This window comes from Pseudophryne corroboree, chromosome 4 (assembly GCF_028390025.1).
Source record: "Pseudophryne corroboree isolate aPseCor3 chromosome 4, aPseCor3.hap2, whole genome shotgun sequence".
Taxonomy (NCBI): domain Eukaryota; kingdom Metazoa; phylum Chordata; class Amphibia; order Anura; family Myobatrachidae; genus Pseudophryne; species Pseudophryne corroboree.
This window is the reverse complement of record NC_086447.1, coordinates 451,714,648-451,731,358: the sequence shown is the minus strand read 5'-3', so window position 1 is coordinate 451,731,358 and position 16,711 is coordinate 451,714,648. Positions and strand designations below refer to the sequence as shown.

At 44.2% G+C, this 16,711-nt stretch overlaps 1 protein-coding gene across 1 annotated transcript in view; it reads left to right on the top strand.

Annotated features, from left to right (window-relative positions):
• Positions 1–16,711, top strand: part of MDN1 (midasin AAA ATPase 1) — a 695,825-nt gene that overhangs the window by 677,975 nt on the left and 1,139 nt on the right. Inside the window, exons 92-101 of the mRNA XM_063916985.1 lie at positions 4,174–4,375; positions 5,388–5,561; positions 5,950–6,110; positions 6,702–6,788; positions 9,136–9,251; positions 10,268–10,442; positions 10,536–10,609; positions 10,904–11,018; positions 13,937–14,003; positions 16,366–16,508. Of these exons, the coding sequence (XP_063773055.1) occupies positions 4,174–4,375; positions 5,388–5,561; positions 5,950–6,110; positions 6,702–6,788; positions 9,136–9,251; positions 10,268–10,442; positions 10,536–10,609; positions 10,904–11,018; positions 13,937–14,003; positions 16,366–16,508 (1,314 nt within the window). The remainder of the gene's footprint in view (positions 1–4,173; positions 4,376–5,387; positions 5,562–5,949; positions 6,111–6,701; positions 6,789–9,135; positions 9,252–10,267; positions 10,443–10,535; positions 10,610–10,903; positions 11,019–13,936; positions 14,004–16,365; positions 16,509–16,711) is intronic.

Genomic DNA, 16,711 nt, shown 5'->3' with positions numbered 1-16,711 from the left:
TCCATTCGGCAGATTTCACGTAAGAACTTTTCAGTGGGATCTGCTGGACAAATGGTCCGGATCGCATCTTCAGATGCATCAGCGGATAACCCAATATCCAAGGACAAGGGTGTCTCTCCTGTGGTGGTTATAGAGTGCTCATCTTCTAGAGGGCCGCAGATTCGGCATTCAGGATTGGATGCTGGTAACCACGGAGCCCAGCCTGAGAGGCTGGGGAGCAGTCACACAAGGGAAAAATTTCCAGGGAGTGTGATCAAGTATGGAGACTTTTCTCCACATAAATATACTGGAGCTAAGGGTAAATTTATAATGCTCTAAGCTTAGCAAGACCTCTGCTTCAAGGTCAGCCGGTATTGATCCAGTGGGAAAAACATCACGGCAGTCGCCCACGTAAACAGACAGGGCGACACAAGAAGCAGGAGGGCAATGGCAGAAACTGCAAGGACTTTTCGCTGGGCGGAAAATCATGTGATAACACTGTCAGCAGTTTTTCATCCCGGGAATGGAAACTGGGAAGCAGACTTCCTCAGCACGACCTCCACCCGGGAGAGTGGAAACTTCATTGAGAAGTTTTTTCCACATGATTGTAAACCGTTGGGAAATACCAAAGGTGGACATGATGGCGTCCCGTCTGAACAAAAAACGGGACAGGTATTGCGCCAGGTCAAGGGACCCTCAGGCAATAGATGTGGACGTTCTGGTAACACCGTGGGTGTACCAGTCGGTGTATGTGTTCCCTTCTCTGCTTCTCATACCTAAGGTGCTGAGAATTATAAGACGTAGAGGAGTAAGAACTATACTCATGGCTCCGGATTGGCCAAGAAGGACTTGGTACCCGGAACTTCAAGAGATGCTTACAGAGGTCTTATGGCCTCTGCCGCTAAGAAGGGACTTGCTTCAGCAAGTACCATGTCTGTTCCAAGACTTACCGCAGCTGCGTTTGTCGGCATGGCGATGGAAAGCCGGATCCTAAGGGAAAAAAGGCATTCCGGAAGAGGTCATTCCTACCCTGGTCAAAGCCAGAAAGGAGGTGACCACACAACATTATCACCACGTGTGGCGAAAATTTGTTGCGTGGTGTGAGGCCAGGAAGGCCCCACAAAGAAATTTCAACTCGGTCGTTTCCTGCATTTCCTGCAAACAGGAGTGTCTATGGGCCTCAAATTGGGGTCCATTAAGGTTCAAATTCGGCCCTGTAAATTTTCTTCCAGAAAGAATTGGCTTCAGTTCCTGAAGTCCAGAAGTTTGTCAAGGGAGTATTGCATATACAAACCCCTTTTTTGTGCCTCCAGTGGCACTGTGGGATCTCAACGTAGTTCTGGGATTTCTCAAATCACATTGGTTTAAAACCAGTCAAATATGTGGATTTGCAGCATCTCACATAAAAAGTGACCATGCTCTTGGCCCTGGCCTGGACCAGGCGAGTGTCAAATTGGTGGTTTTTTCTCAAAAAAGCCCATATCTGTTTGTCCATTCGGACAGGGCAGAGCTGCGGACTCGTCCCCAGTTCTCTCCCTAAGGTGGTGTCAGTGTTTCACCTGAACCAGCTTATTGTGGTGCCTTGCACCTACTAGGGACTTGGAGGACTCCAAGTTGCTAGAAGTTGTCAGGGCCCTGAAAATATATTCCAGGACAGCTGGAGTCAGAAAATCTGACTCGCTGTTTATACTGTATGCACCCAACAAGTTGGGTGCGCCTGCTTCTAAGCAGTCGATTGCTCGTTGGATTTGTAACACAATTCAACTTGCACATTCTGAGGCAGGCCTGCCACAGTCTAAATCGGTTAAGGCCCATTCCACAAGGAAGGTGGGCTCATCTTGGGCGGCTGCCCGAGAGGTCTCGGCATTACAACTCTGCCGAGCAGCTACGTGGTCAGGGGAGAACACGTTTGTAAAATTCTACAAATTTGATATCCTGGCAAAAGAGGACCTGGAGTTCTCTCATTCGGTGCTGCAGAGTCATCCGCACTCTCCCGCCCGTTTGGGAGCTTTGGTATAATCCCCATGGTCCTTTCAGGAACCCCAGCATCCACTAGGACGATAGAGAAAATAAGAATTTACTTACCGATAATTCTATTTCTCGGAGTCCGTAGTGGATGCTGGGCGCCCATCCCAAGTGCGGATTATCTGCAATACTTGTACATAGTTACAAAAATCGGGTTATTATTGTTGTGAGCCATCTTTTCAGAGGCTCCGCTGTTATCATACTGTTAACTGGGTTTAGATCACAAGTTGTACGGTGTGATTGGTGTGGCTGGTATGAGTCTTACCCGGGATTCAAAATTCCTCCCTTATTGTGTACGCTCGTCCGGGCACAGTACCTAACTGGCTTGGAGGAGGGTCATAGGGGGAGGAGCCAGTGCACACCACCTGATCCTAAAGCTTTACTTTTTGTGCCCTGTCTCCTGCGGAGCCGCTATTCCCCATGGTCCTTTCAGGAACCCCAGCATCCACTACGGACTCCGAGAAATAGAATTATCGGTAAGTAAATTCTTATTATTCAGTGCCTACTTCCTGTGGAAGCCGTCCATATCCCAAGAGTACTCCAGTGCCCCCTATGGATTCAAAGAAAAGGATTTACCTGGTAAGTACCAAAATCCTATTTTCTGCCTTATCCATATTCTTTCAGAAGGAATTGGCTTCTCTCACAGAAGTCCAGACTATGGTAAAAAGAGCGTTACACATCCAACCTCTTTTTGTGCCCCCAGTGGCACCATGTGACCTTAACGTGGTGTTAAGTTTCCTTAATTCACAATGGTTTGAACCGCTTCAAACAGTTTAATTGAATTTTCTCACTTGGAAAGTGATCATGTTATTGGCCTTGGCATCTGCGAGGCAGGTGTCCGAATTGGCGGCCTTGTCTCACAAGAGCCCCTATCTGATTTTACATGCGGATCGAGCAGAGTTGAGGACTCGTCCTCAAAGTCTGCCTAAAGTGGTTGCCTTATTGCATGTAAACCAACCTATTATAGTGCCTATGGCTACGGGTGACTAGGAGAATTCCAGGCCCCTGGTTGTAGTCAGGGCCTTAAAGTTTTATTTAGCCAGAACGGCTATGGTTAGCAAAACAGATGCACTGTTTATCATGAGGGCAGCCAACAAGGTTGGCGCTCCTGCTTCTAAGCAGGCTATTGCTAGCTGGATCGGTAACACGATTCAGCAGGTTAATTTTACGGCTGATTTGCCAGTACCAAATTCAGTAAAGGCCCATTCCACTAGGAAGGTGGGCTCTTCTTGGGCGGATGCCCGAGGCGTCTCGGCATTACAGTTTTGCCGAGCAGCTACTTGGTCGGGTTCAAACACTTTTGAAAAATTCTATAAGTTTGATACCCTCGCTGATGAGGACCTCCTGTTTGCTCAATCGGTGCTGCAGAGTCATCCGCACTCTCCCGCCCGTTTTGGAGCTTTGGTATAATCCCCATGGTCCTTACGGAGTCCCCAGCATCCTCTAGGACGTAAGAGAAAATAAGATTTTAAACCTACCGGTAAATCTTTTTCTCCCAGTCCGTAGAGAAAGCTGGGCGCCCGTCCCAGTGCGGAAACATTCTGCCAGACTTGTATATAGTTATTGCATACTTAAGGGTTAAGTTACAGTTGAGATCGGCCTATGGCTGATGCTGTTTTTATTCATACTGTTAACTGGTTATTGTATACCACGTTGTATGGTGTGGGCTGGTGTGTATCTCGCCCTTAGATAACAAAATCCTTTTCCTCGTACTGTCAGTCTCCTCTGGGCACAGTCCTAACTGAGGTCTGGAGGAGGGGCATAGAGGGAGGAGCCAGTGCACACCCATTCTAAAGCTTTACAGTGCCCATGTCTCCTGCGGAGCCGTCGATACCCCATGGTCCTTACGGAGTCCTCAGCATCCTCTACGGACTAGGAGAAAAAGATTTACCGGTAGGTTTAAAATCTTATTTTTTCACTTGTGTCATAAATATGGCAAAACATGAGGATCTTGCAAGAGGTACTTGTAGTGGTCTGTTCAGTTATGTGACAAGTAATGGAAGTCATGACTAAATGTAATGGCCAGTGTCCTGTAGTGAAGTAGTAATAAGACCTGCAAGGCTTAGACTATGGTGTGAACTGGCTCTCTGAATGGCAAAGTGTATTAGTAGTATGATTCATGTGTGTATGTTCTGCAGGTAGATTCACCTAACACTCATTTTTTACTAGAGCATTAAGCGTAAGCCAGGCCAAGCAGATGACGATCGTTCCTTGGGGGATCACAGTGGGCAGGTCCATAAGAGACTGAGAACCATGGAGTCCAGCAGTGAGATGGAAGATGGTGACAAGCAGACACCGCACCAGAAACAGGATGCTGATGCCTACGAGCACATCAAGCCAGGAGCTGCATCATATGATGCTCAGACATATGGTATATGCAAGCTTTATTTGTGTTGGTCTAGATGCTGCATTGCTTTTTTGTAAAGGCAACATTTATCCAATTCTACAATTGATGTCAGTATATTTGTCCATAATTTGTGTAAATAGTGAGTTCTGCTATGTCGGTGAAATGCTAGTCGTTTATAAGGAATAAGGCAACCAGCGTCATTACTACAGATATTAGAAGCTACCTATATAATAGCACTTGCCTTTGCATTTATATTCATATGGATCTCCTGTATGGCTTCAGGTTGCTTGTAATTTACAGTAGGAATCACATTGTATTACAGGGGTCTTTTTTTTTTTTTTACATCTAGGTGCCAGTTTACGGGCCAGATCATCATGCCCACCAAAATATATGGAAACTTGTATAGACTACCACATGCCCATTCATTGCCCCTCAGACCTCCCAACGTGCCTTCAGAGTACTACACATGTCCCATACCTTGCTTCCAATTTGCAGTGTGCCACACAGAAGTAACTCAAATCATGGCAAATAGCATTGTTCCGTGCACCACGGACTTGGCAACTTAACGGCGCCAAAACGCTAATTCTAAGAGGAAAACTGCAAAATGTAGGCAAAGTTACTCAAGACAGTTTGATACGGGTGACCTAAACTAAGAGGCAGAATTGAGGGAAATGCACAGCACGGGAATCGCAACAGCTGTCTTGTGCCACGTGGCGCATAGAGGCTAGGTGTAGAGGACTCCTCTGTACATAGAGCCACAGTTCTGTCCTGTTGATTATTATAGCATGGGATTGTTTTCTCTATTTTGATGTTTAAATTAAAGTTTACTTTTGTAAAAAGTTCTTTGTAATGCACATGTTGTAAGATGATCAGTAGCCAACAAATGCGATACACTGCTTGCGGCTTCTCTTCCAGTTATTTAGCTGTGAGCAGCTGTGTCTTAGAATGCGTTTATCAGCTGAATGACATGTAATGTGTAAGGTAGAGCCTCTTAATGTTTGTTATAGTATACACTTCTATTTGGTATTGACTATAGATACAGCCAGCAAAGAGCAGGAGAAAGCCATACAGCCTCATGAAGAGGTGAAAGATGACAACGCTGTGCAGGAAGATGTGGAGATGGAGCTACAGAAGGAAGAGACACTTGAAGCAATTGATGTTGACCAACTAAAACCAGAGGAACTAAGGTCATACGAGTCCACAACGCAAGGTAAAATCTAACAGCATGAAAAATTGCAAAAATAAAAATCTATAAATTATTTAAAGCATGCAGATAAGAATGGAATCAGGAGGTACATTTATTTGTATTTCTTTTGACTTTGATTGAAAATAATTCCAATGAATAATACTATGGGGGGAAATAAATTAGTTGTGATAATTTTTTCTGCAAAGTTCTTTTTGCTGAGCAATTTACCCCTTTCCCTGCAAATAACATACAGTTCCATGATAAGTTCCTGGATCCTCGTAACAACTGCACTTATTGGGGATATTGTTTTAGTAAGCCGCAGTAACGTAACGCAGCTAATTGAATTTCCCCCTATATGTCTGCTGAGTTTGCTGTTGGTTGTGTTCATTGTGCTAATCATCTCTAAATACAGGAATCATGGAATCTGACCCAGACCTTCAAGGTTTAGCTGTAGAAGATGATACACAGAACAGAGTTTTAGAACCTCCGAATGCAGAAATGGAGAAACGGGACAGAAGCACAGAGTCTACCATACATACTGCTTGGGAATTTTTAAAGGAGAGAACTGCACAGGTAACTTTTTGTTTTAAAATTCTATTTCTCTTTCGTTTTATCTGGGGGACACTGCAGTGGATTTAGAGAGGAGGCTGCCATGGCAATCCCATAACACGTGCACTAAATGGGCCATTTATGCATGCACTGTTAGCCAGATTCCAGTCACTGCCCTGAATTGCCAACAACACAACATTTCTGATGACATGCAGCGCCTTTGTGTGTACACTCTTTGCAGGACATGCGCTGTAGTACTTTTTCAAAATGATTGCGTATGTGACTTTGCAACAAAAAAATAAATGAATAAAAAATGCTGCGCATCGGCATTGCTGTGCTGAACAGTTATCTCCTGTGGTCTGAACCACTCTAGTAGCTCTTATTCCAGTGAATTTAGAAGTTACAGGCAGGGCCCATTCACAAATGCTACCGTCCTGTTTGCTGCTCTCATGTCTGTACGAGCATATTTAATCTTTGTGCATTCTTATGGTGAGTAGTCTTCTGTTTGTTTGTTTGTTTGTTTGTTTATAAGTACACGTATTAATAATGTGCATGTTGTCTAGTATACTAGTGGAATATACCATGCTCATTGTAAGTACTGTGTGTTACTGGCAGATCGCTCAAAATCCTGAAGAGCTTAGGAGAGAACTTGAAAAGCAGCTGGAAGCATGGCAGACGCAACTAATCGGGAACACAGAAGAGGTGTGTATTCTTCTCCTGCACAATCTGCAGTATTCATTAAAAGTAACAAAACTAAGGACTAAGACTTGACCTTGGTGCCCAATATAATTGTGGTAAATCAGAAATGCCTGGTGTGGCTGTAGACACGTTCTGCTTCTTTTTTTCACTGACCTCACAAGACACCCTGAAAGATATATTACTACATTACTCTGCAGTACAGTAACATGGCACATACTGTACACCTGTTACAACTATTGTGCTTTTCTGCCATCAAATACTGTAGCTTTGTTAAACATGACATTGGTTCATGAGGAAAAAGGGACAGTTGCTGCACTAAATTTTCTGAATAAATGAAAAAGCTTAGACTAAGGCTGGGTACACATTAGGCGATGTGTCGTCTGATAACGCAAACGGCAGATGGAACGTCCCGCTGACGATAGCATACAGCTGAATGCAGCCATGAACGATATATCGCTCAGTGTGTACAGGCGACTGATATATAGTTACATCGCTTGACCCATCGGCGGTGATACAGGTCGTTCTAGTGTGTACCTGGCCTCAATGTTTTTTATAATACCCCCCAGGACAAGTCTTCCCCTCTTGCTGCCCCTTGTAGCCACCTCTCAGATGACACAGTTATTAGCTTTTATTTATCTTATTCGAGTAAGAATATTCAGTTAAAATAACATGTAACAAAACATAATTTCTCATACGTACTAGAGGATGCTGGGGATGCTTCAAGAACCATGGGGTATAGACGGGATCCGCAGGAGACATGGGCACACTATAAGACTTTGAATGGGTGTGAACTGGCTCCTCCCTCTATGCCCATCCTCCAGACTTCAGTTAGATTCTGTTCCCAGTGAGACTGGATGCACACTGAGGAGCTCTCCAGAGTTTTTCAGAAAAATACTTTTGTTAGGTTTATTATTTTCAGGGAGACCTGCTGGCAACAGGCTCCCTGCATCGTGGGACTGAGGGGAGAGAAGCAGACCTACTTCTCTGAGTTCAAGGGCTCTGCTTCTTAGGCTACTGGACACCATTAGCTCCAGAGGGTTCGATCACTTGGTGCGCCTAGCTACTTGTTCCCGGAGCCGCGCCGTCACCCCCCTCACAGAGCCAGAAGACAGAAGCCGGGTGAGTATGAGAAGATCAGAAGACTTCAGTGACGGCAGAAGACGACGGTTGAGGTATCGCGCTGCGCGACATGCTCCCAATCACAACACGGCACTGCAGGGCGCAGGGGGAGCGCCCTGGGCAGCATGAACACCTCAATCAGCACTGGCATAAGTGATAACAGTGCCTAAGCACTAGTTAAGGGACCCCCGCCAGTATAAATATTAATTTAAGCGGGACTGAAGCGCGCCATGTAGTGGGCGGGGCTTAGCCCACACAGCTCATTGTAAATAAATGACTCGCATTTTTAAATTTCTTTTCAAAACATTTTTAACCTGTTATAATGAATGGTGAAATATGAAGATGATAATAGTCACTTTGGATTGCTGACATGATCATTACTACATGGATTCTAATAATAACCTTATTTCTCAGTAGGATGCACGTTATCCTACTGTATATACAATATATTGTTACTAGAACAGCCCATACACAGTATAACATGGAGGAAGAGCTCTGGTTCTAGCTATAGCCTCTGTCTATCGTATTGTTAGTAACATGATATTTCCACAGTTCCTAGCTCAGCATTGTTATTTATCCCTAAGCACTGTTAAGCTAAATCTGTCTGTGTATATCTACACTTTCTAAGGTAGTTAAAAGTCTGCAGTCTACCAGATGTCCTATGAAGTGTTCTCCTTCCCTCAGCTTAGTGAGACACTTTGTAATAGTGCATACAAATTCACTACTGATCCTTCTACCACAGAGTATGAGTGGCATTGGAATTGACTAGTGAAGGGGATTCTGCAGCTGCCTCCATGTTGTTCAGGACATTTTGGCATTGGGTTTGGTGGAAGCTTTAATCAGACAGGTCTTTAAGACCATTGATTCAAGCAACGTTTGAGGTTCCTGTTTATATGAAAGGCATGCAGTGTTTTGTGTGGATTTGGTCATGGCCTCAAATGTTTTGAAAGGGGAAAAAATAAAATCAGATAACTGAGGATGCGCCACCCTTGCCTTCAGTAAATGTCATGTATACAGTATACTGAAGAGGTGTCCTGATCCTTAGCATGACTGATCAGTTGTGGTCGACACTTGTAAGCTTACTTGGTGAGGTAGATCTTTAGTTTGCTGTTATTGTATGTTGTATATAATGTCAACGATGTATGAAATAAAGACTGATAATTTTGTTTCATTTCTATGAATACACAGTGCATGAAATACAAGTAGTTTCTCATACTGTGTTTTGTTCCAGGAGAAGGCTGCAGCTGAGATGTGGCAGCGATACATTTTCCTCACCGCTCCCCTCTCTCAGCAACTGTGTGAGCAACTCCGGCTCATTCTAGAACCTACACAAGCTGCCAAACTCAAGTAAGCTCAGCAATGTGTTGTGTACTGCAGGTCATGTAAAAGTTATTACTTGTTGCTGTTGAGTTGTAGATTCAGAGATGAGATCTGATGAATTTCAAGGGCTATATGTGATTACCCACTATCCAACCAATTGGCCACATATTACACCTCGTCTCCATAATTGTAAGTCAGAACGATACATTTAATCAAAGAGACTCTTCTTGCCACTCACAAGCCTACTTACCTAAATGCACACCATTTACCCTAAATCATCTGTCTACAACTTTCCTTATAATACCGCTCGGTTTACCCTCACATGACATATTCCCGATGCCTATCAGTCGCCACACAATACACTGTTCAATCAACCCACACTGAGAGTGACCACCCACTAATAATCTTATGGCTAATGACACCGTGCCTTAATAATCTGTACTTTCTATTAATGAGATAATCTGGTATTGCTCAGCACTTTCCTCCTGTGTTCCCAGATGTGTGGCTGGCACTGTGTGACCTACCTGTGTTGTATGGCAGAGGTCCACTGATACCCTAGCTGGCTGATCCAGTCAAAGAATCAGCTGAATCCCAAACGTGGCTCATCTGATCATAGAGCAAAAACTGTTTCATTTCTATTCTCTGCTTTATGCCCAACAAATGTCCCCATTGGGCGCAGCTCTCTGTAGGAGGGATCTTATGATGGGGGTTTAAATCCAAGAATATTATCTAGAGCCAAGAAGATATAAAGCAGAGAAAAGGTTCCGTGAGTAAGAAGTAACCACATGTCCCAGCTGGCACCACAAGCATAGGTCCTACTTCCATAACTTAGTATTTTAATGTCCAAAGTAAATTAAATAAGACATTTAGCTTGCAAAAAGAAACTTAATCTTCTGTAAACACTGTAAATTGGAGTACTGGGAACATTTATCAAATCTGATCTATAGAGAACTCTGCATAGAAAGGAAACTTTGGATGAACTGGGATAAATTGAGTTTCACCTGCTGGATTCATTTGATGTTTTGGTGTTTCTTTCCCTGCAGAGGTGATTTCAGAACTGGAAAGAGACTGAACATGCGGAAAGTGATTCCATACATAGCCAGTCAGTTCAGGAAAGACAAGATTTGGCTGCGGAGAACAAAACCCAGCAAACGTCAGTATCAGATCTGTTTAGCAATTGATGATTCATCCAGTATGGTTGACAACCACTCCAAACAGGTAACTTCTTGTAAATGGTATATTTTTATGACACATCTAAATTTGGATTATGGATGTGTTGCTGAATGAAATCAATTTCTTTTTGCTTTTCAGCTTGCTTATGAGTCACTAGCTGTGATCGGAAATGCTCTGACTCTCCTCGAGGTGGGACAGATTGCTGTTTACAGGTGCGCAACTTGTGCTAGATCTTTTATTAACATTTATTTATGGTCTTATAGCAGGAACTCAAGCATCTGTTTTCCCTGAGAACTGGGGTCACTTGTAATTACACAGCTCACTAGTTAGAACATAGGGGGGAAAGAGGCTCATAAGCTATTTATATAGTGATGACCAAGTACATAGTCCTGTCAATAGTAAGATGACTACTTCTTTTAACTTAGAATTTCATACGGCAAGGCCTGTTATTATCAATGTTCTGCTTAGTATTAATGAGCTCATTTATTTGGTTTCTTACTTTTTAGTTTTGGAGAAAATGTCACGCTCTTGCACCCCTTCCATGAACAATTTAGTGAGCAGTCTGGGTCCAGGATACTCAGTCAGTGCAAGTTCCAGCAGAAGAAAACATTGCTTGCCCAGGTAACGAGTGTGTCTCTGGAATGCTGGTGATGTGACGTAGAAATACTGCATTAGGGTCAAGAGGGTCTATGTATTAAGCCTTGGAGAGAGGAAAAAGGACCAGCCAATCAACTGTTAACTGCCATGTTGCAGGCTGGTACTTTAGCTCTCTCCAAGGCATGATAAATAGACCCCTAGTTCCCTTCAGAAAGGTCAGTTTAAACCTCACTTTGTGTGATGGAGATATATAAGGGTGTATTCAATGCTTGTCGGATCCTCTCCGGCAGAAAGGATCCGACAATGCAGTATTCAATTTGCAGCCTAATCTGACAGGATTTAGCCATTCTCGACAATGTCAATCCAACTTTTTTAAATGGGGCTAAAAGCTGTCAGATTTGGCTGCAAATCCGACAAAACACGTGGATCTGCGGCTAATCTGCCGATCCACGTGTTTTCCGCCAAGTAGGAATTGCTGACCTGTCGGAAAAACGGCAGCTCAGTTAAATAGGTCGGAACACTTCCCGACCTAAAAAAAAGTCGAAGACTGACGTCTTTTTTTGACAAGATGGCAGTTCCGACTTGAATTGACTACCCCCCATATTGTCATACAGTACTGTATGTTCACACACAGTAAGAATAATTTGTGTAAACCTTAAATAAAACCAGCATAAGATTAAGGGCGGTATACAATTAGCAGCACAAATTTTTTGGTTAAAAAAAAAAGGGGGGCTATTATCGCGATTTTGGTGGTCATTATCGGACTATCCAGTCACTGTATAGCCAGTTTTGTTGGGGGGGGGTTTCAGCCAAATAATTACCCATTTTTGGGGTGGGAAAAAAAAACCCATATAGGACCCAGGATAAGGTTCTAAGGGCTGGTTATCGGGGATCTTGTTTTGCATGCCTGAGGCACACGAAACTTAATTCCCAATAACTGCTGGCATTAGGGCTAATAGTATAGTCCCAGGCGAGTCGATGAGCCGCTGTAAATTACTTGCATACCGCCATATAGGTTAACGCAGTATTTATTTGGTAACCAAGAAACCAAAGCAAATTAGACCACAATTTAAGTAAATAAAATGATTATACTCCGGCTCAGGGAAGAATGAAATCATCTGTGGCACAAAATATCACCAAGCAGCCCCACAGCTGCCACAGCTTTTGGCCAGCAGACAGCCTGGAAGTTCTTGGCACTGCCATGTGCAGTCCAGGATGAAGCTCACTAATGTAAGCTGTGTAGCTCGTTTATACAGTCCTGTTACATAATATCACACCACACATAAATAGGTTAAGCAATAAACAGACTAATACTTATTATACATGAGAGAGCAAAGGCAAGTTAACGTGATATTAGGTCTGCTGGAAATACAGCAGCACCACACAACAGTAGACAACTTAATATCGGCTATCTGATCATTCACAACAATTTACACAGCAAGGTTACAGATTTTATAAACCTTAATCCCTAATTAGCTAGTGAAATACACTGCTCAAAAAAATAAAGGGAACACTTAAACAGCACAATGTAACTCCAAGTCAAACACACTTCTGTGAAATCAAACTGTCCACTTAGGAAGCAACACTGTTTGACAATCAATTTCACATGCTGTTGTGCAAATGGAATAGACAACAGGTTGAAATTATAGGCAATTAGCAAGACACCCCCAATAAAGGAGTTGTTCTGCAGGTGGTGACAACAGACCACTTCTCAGCTCCTATGCTTTCTGGCTGATGTTTTGGTCACTTTTGAAAGCTGGCGGTGCTTTCACTCTAGTGGTAGCATGAGACGGAGTCTACAACCCACACAAGGATGGCACATCAATGCGAGCTGTGGCACGAAGGTTTGCGGTGTCTGTCGGCGTAGTGTCCAAAGCATGGAGGCGCTACCGGGAGACAGGCCAGTACATCAGGAGACGTGGAGGAGGCCGTAGGAGGGCAACAACCCAGCAGCAGGACCGCTACCTCCGCCTTTGTGCAAGGAGGAACAGGAGGAGCACTGCCAGAGCCCTGCAAAATGACCTCCAGCAAGCCACAAATGTGCATGTGTCTACTCAAACGATCAGAAACAGACTCCATGAGGGTGGTATCAGGGCCCGACGTCCACAGGTGGGGGTTGTGCTTACAGCCCAATACCATGCAGGACGTTTGGCATTTGCCAGAGAACACCAAGATTGGCAAATTCGCCACTGGCGCCCTGTGCTCTTCACAGATGAAAGGTTCTCACTGAGCACATGGAATGTGTCAGCAGTTCCTGCAAGACGAAGGCATTGATGCTATGGACTGGCCCGCCTGTTCCCCAGACCTGTATCCAATTGAGCACATCTGGGATATCATGTCTCGCTCCATCCACCAACGCCACGTTGCACCACAGACTGTCCAGGAGTTGGCGGATGCTTTAGTCCAGGTCTGGGAGGAGATCCCTAAGGGGACCATCCGCCACCTCACCAGGAGCATGCCCAGGCGTTGTAGGGAGGTCATACAGGCACGTGGAGGCCACACACACTACTGAGCCTCATTTTGACTTGTTTTAAGGACATTACATCAAAGTTGGATCAGCCTGTAGTGTGTTTTTCCACTTTTAATTTTGAGTGTGACTTCAAATCCAGACCTCCATGGGTTAATAAATTTGATTTCCATTGATCATTTTGGTGTGATTTTGTTGTCTGCACATTCAACTATGTAAAGAACAAAGTATTTAATAAGAATATTTCATTCATTCAGATCTAGGATGTGTTATTTTAGTGTTCCCTTTATTTTTTTGAGCAGTATATATTCCATTTACCGATTTGCCACTAAACAGTGTCCTAATAAACAAAGCTACATCACCATAGTGTTTGTAAGAAACATCCCTTCTCATGACAGATTACAGTATTTACTGATTCATTTCCGTTTATAGCATGAATAGAATAACGGGTTTATTTGTGCTTGTTTCTGTGCAGTTTTTGGAATCTTCTGTCCCCATGTTTGCTGCTGCAGCACAGCATTGGTCTCCGAGCAATACACCAGGTGAGTACCCAGTGTGCCAGATATTTGGTGTTGTGCATGGTGTAAGACTTTGACACATTCAGCGTCATCCACACAGCAAGGACTTTAACGTTTTTATAGCAAAGATTCCCTGAGGTCAGGAAATGAGGGACAGCTCTTACCTATAAGCCCATACTATTGCATAATGAATGTTTAACTACAAGAACTCCAATAGTTTAGCATTCACAATTAATACTTGCGTAATCTTATCTTATGTTGGCATCATTTTGTTTCTTGGTAAGTACAGCTTTGTTTCTAAACCGTGTTATCCACAAGTAGAAGCAATATGTACTGTCGGGTGGTCTTCAGGTTGCAGACTGTCGGGATCCCGGCGCACAGTATACTGGCGCCGGGATCCTGACAACCAGCATACCGACAGTTTTTCTCCCTCGTGGTGGTCCACGACCCCCCTGGTGGGAAAATAAATAGCGTGGTGCAAGGGGCTCATTTGCGCTCGACACGCTGTCGGTATGCCGGCGGTCGGGCTTCCGGCGCTGGTATGCTGGTCGCCAGGAGCCCAGCCGCCGGCATACCATACCACACCCGTACTGTCCGTAACCCACCATAATTGACCACTCTTCCTAGTGTTAGTTGCAACTGGACCCAAGACTTCACGTTTTACCTATCCAACGTGGTCCCCTTAGTTATAGGAGGATATTTGCCATCTCCACCAGCTCTGCTACGCAGTGTAAGGGTCACTATTGCTTGCAACAGGATGGGCTTTCTTTGTCATATGTGGCGATATAAGGTTTCCCTCTTACCATCAGTAACTGCCTGTTGCTGACTCCTCCTACTGTGTCATAAGAGGTTACCGCTGCTACCACCAGGCACCTGCACCCATAACCAGGAACCACTTTTGGGTATATGGTCACACTGCTGCAGCACCTCCTGGATTGTGACGGTTGTTCCCGAATGCTTACTATGAACCAGATCTGCTTTGATATTGATCAGAGAGCAAATTCTGAAACACTGGGCTCAAATTCAGTGCTGCCATAGAGTGGACAAATACTTGTTCTTATCTGATGGTCACAACGCACAAAGGAGGTGCAAGCTTCTTGGAAGAAATGTATTCACTTCAATAAAATGTCTTGGAAAGGACCAAATACTCAGTTGAAAGTACAAAGTATACACCGCATCCAGGTTCTTCACACATTCATATCATATTCTTTGTCTGGGCTCACAGAGACCCTTTTATTCAGTGCAGACTCCAAATACAGCAGGGTGTAATTCAGCCATGACCCATTAAACCATGTGGTTGCATGCATTGTGTTGTGTACAGCCACCCGAAGAGGTTTCATACATTGTATCTGGTGGGGTGGGGTTGTACAGCTTTCCACTGTCAACAAACTGACCGAGAGAAGAGTGCCAGGCCCTTTTCTCTCCATCTGTAAGTTTAGATGTGAGTACTTGCAGCTAGCCTGAGGTGGCTTCATAAAGGTGCTGATCTTACAGTGCCATCCGCCAACTGGATAGCCAGGGATGTGGGGACTCCCAACAGGACCATCAGTGCCCAGGGCTTAAAGTGGTACTGGAGAGGTGGGGAAACTCATCCACCTCGCCCCTCTCGGTGTGCACTACAAAAGGGGTGTGGCCTCACAATGGTATCCCTAATTCAAAATAATGCCTCACAGTAGCACGATCTTATTCACACTGCCCCACATACTAGTGCCCTTTATACACACAATTCCCACAGTAGCAGAGCCCCTTACACACACAATGCCCACAGCAGTGCTTACCCCTAGTTTCAGATGTGGTGCACAGATGCTACCTTTGTCACTCTCCTAGTGTCCATAGCTTCATTCTTTGTGTCTGGTCACCTGCATCTTTCTCTCCTATACCTACCCTTACACCTCTCACTCCCTGCTACCCCTTCAGCCTCTGCTTCTATCTCACCCCGTGCACCTCTCGCTCTCCCACCTAACCCCCTTCTCATCTCACCCCCCTGCTCCTCTCACTCCATCTCACCCCCTGCGCTAGGCACACACTAATCTGGTGCAACCTCATCCACTTTTTAAAAGAATGTGTCCCATTTACCAAACATAGAGTACTGGGAGGTAAGTGTACGCGTAAAATATTCTTTAGATGGGAAGTGGCTGAAATAAAAGGACGTGGTGAAGGAAGATGAAAAAGTATAGAGTACGTATTTGTACTGAAAGCAAAAACAAAACCCCATCAGCAAGGAATGAAAGTCTGCTCCTTTTTGCTGTGTTGTACAGAGGCACGAGGCTGCGTAATGAAGACTTATTTGAGTTCTGCTATGAAGTCTCACAAATGTATCATTTTTTTGCCGCTGTAACATTTTCGGATATGTTTTAGAAGTAACGCAACATTTTCTTTGTCATAGACACCGCCCAATTGCTCATAATTGTGTCTGATGGAAGAGGATTGTTTGTAGAAGGGAAGGATCGCGTCACACGGGCTGTACAGGCAGCTCGCAATGCCAACATCTTTATTATTTTTATCATTTTGGACAACCCTCTTTCCAAGGTAAGCCTTGCATTTCTATGTGCCGCTCACATATTCTGCTCCATTTCACTAACCAAACCATTGCCTGCACAGAAGAAGAGTATTTATTTACGCCGTTTGCATAGTCGTGAGCAAGCAAAATGCATCAAGAAGACCATTTCACAGAGCAGCTTAAGTATGGGTGGCTATCTTTTACAAAGGGCGCTGTACCACAATATATACTA